The 2,212-nt window shown below is 50.1% G+C and overlaps 1 protein-coding gene across 1 annotated transcript in view; it reads left to right on the top strand.

The window, feature by feature from the left end:
* Positions 1–1,236: 1,236 nt before the first annotated feature.
* TEOVI_000074800 (uncharacterized protein) overlaps positions 1,237–2,212 on the top strand; it is a gene marked incomplete at both ends in the record, with an annotated part of 1,026 nt that continues 50 nt past the window's right edge. The window contains one exon of the mRNA XM_067224102.1: positions 1,237–2,212. Coding sequence (XP_067080203.1) covers positions 1,237–2,212 — 976 coding nt within the window.

Here is a 2,212-nt window from a genome sequence, read left to right as displayed (position 1 = left end):
TATATATATATATATATATATGGCGGAGTGGCAGTGCGCAAAGGGAACGAAGATAGGGGAGATGGAGAAAAGGGAGGAGGAAACAGAGTGAAGAGGAAAGAATGAGAGGCCAGCGGCATAACTCATCGGAAATCCGTGGCTACAGTCAATACGTGATCTCGTTTCCTCCATCCCTCTCCCTTTTATTGAGGGGGTAGGCTCTATGCTTGTGTGTAGGCTGCGCGTGCTGACTCTTTTCAGAGAAGGGATTAACAGCGTTCCTTGGCGTTGTGTGTGAATGAGAGGGTGAAAAAGAAAAGAAGGCCAAATAAAAAATTATTTGCCTCCTCCTGAGTGACGTTACCACCTAAAGCATGTCGTCCCACGGGCGTTTGGAGTAAAACGTAACGCACACGTATCCCCAATGGGAGGTGCCACAGCACACCAGCACACATGAAAGGAAGGACATGAGTATGTAGGTGCAGCTCCGTACTTTATATATATATATATATATTTGTGTCGCAGCGGCTTTAGCACGCGTGGTCATTTTATTTTCGTTGTCGTTGTTCTTTATTGTTCTTCTGTGTTGATGTACGATTTACCGTCGCGTGTAGATGTGGAAGGGGTAGTTATGCGCCACGGTAATCGCTGACTGAGCGTACAATACTGTGTGGTAAGAGGATGGATTGGAAAGAGAGAAAAAGGGGAAAAAATTAGGTAAAGAAAACGGGGCTTAGGGGCGAATAAGGTGGGGTAAAACGAAAGGGAAGGGCGCTGCATACTAAGGTACATAGACGACTCAATTTTTGTACTAACGGCAGTTTGTCCAGCTATTTTTTTTTGAGAATACCCCATTACGGTGCCGCTGTGTCGCGTTCCAGACACACTTTCATTTCTAGTCACCCTTTGTGGTTGGCGCTCTCTCGTTCTGTGTGTCGTCCACTTGAATTTATTCCTTTTATTCAATGTTTCCATACTTCTGTCACACACTCTCTTTTTTGTTTTTTTTTCATTTTTTATTTTTTGCCACCCCACAATGACATGAAGAGGTGCACCATGACCTTTAGCACGCTTGTGCGAAGGAGGGCCTTCTTGCCCCTGATCACACCGCACAACATCTGTTCGTGGGCCTTTGTAGGGAACCGTAGTTACGCTTTGTTACGCACCTTGTCCCCCCACACGTGTCCTGCAGCTGTGAGCTGTTCCACTCGAAGCCCATCCATCAGGCGCTCTCATCTGCCACTCGTGACGGCACCGATGACCGATTGCCTCCTTCACGGGCGCCGGCAGTTATTTACTGCAGGTGAAACAGTGGAAGAAGTGGGCACGGACAACGGTGGTTGTGGACTCCCAGAAGCGGAGGCGCTGTTGCGGGAAAGGTTTGGCCCGCAGGCCAAACTTGTGCTCCGGCGTTGCCAGCGGCGCCACTCGAGGAATTCAACCAAGGCAGCTCCACACGGTGAGGAAGAAGAAGAGGTTGTAGAAGACGACGAACCCGTAGGAGGGGGTGCTTCATTTGATTCAGAAGAACAATCAAAGCTAGAGCAGCAACTGTGTGGTGTCACGGAATACCGAGCATCCGCTACGTGTCGTTTGCTAGGCTTCCCCTTAGAGCTAGCGGTGGCGAGCGGAGGCGAGGCAAAGGAAGTTTTGCACGCGGTGCTGAATGATGCGTTAGAAAGCGACGTAGTTTTTATTCACCCACAGCAAAGGGCCTCCGCTTCATCGCATGGGTGCCGGGGTACGGGACGTAACCGCGGATATCAAAAAAGAGGTAGCTATCGTAAAGGCAAGGAAGAGCCGACGCTATCGCCACGTCAATTGGAGCTTAAAGCAATCATCGATGAACTGAGAGAGTTGTGTGTTCACTTTAGCCGAGTGCTTAAGTTTTCTATTAAGTCCCCGCGGAACTCCTCTGGGAAGCAAGGGCAAGAATCAGAACAAGGGGCAGATTTGAGGTGGCGGTGCCGTGCCTATGAGCGTGATGAATGGGGCATGACGCCCTCCCTTTCCTTCAGCGCAGAGGCCCGTGGTCAATCCGCAAACGACTCGTTGGTGCGTTGCCTGGCGATGCTGCGTGATCGCTACCGTGCGGAATTGGAGTCACCTTCTGTTCAGTTGGAAAGCGTCCGTGAGGTTGAGGTCCTCGTACGGCCTTGGGAGAAAATTGTGGAAAGCCATTGTTTCGAGGAATGCACTGAGGGTTCGTTGGAAAAAGAAAAAGGTGACTCCC

This window comes from Trypanosoma equiperdum (assembly GCF_001457755.1).
Source record: "Trypanosoma equiperdum strain OVI genome assembly, contig: ctg_231, whole genome shotgun sequence".
Taxonomy (NCBI): Eukaryota; Euglenozoa; class Kinetoplastea; order Trypanosomatida; family Trypanosomatidae; genus Trypanosoma; species Trypanosoma equiperdum.
This window is presented reverse-complemented; position numbering and strand designations above follow the sequence as displayed.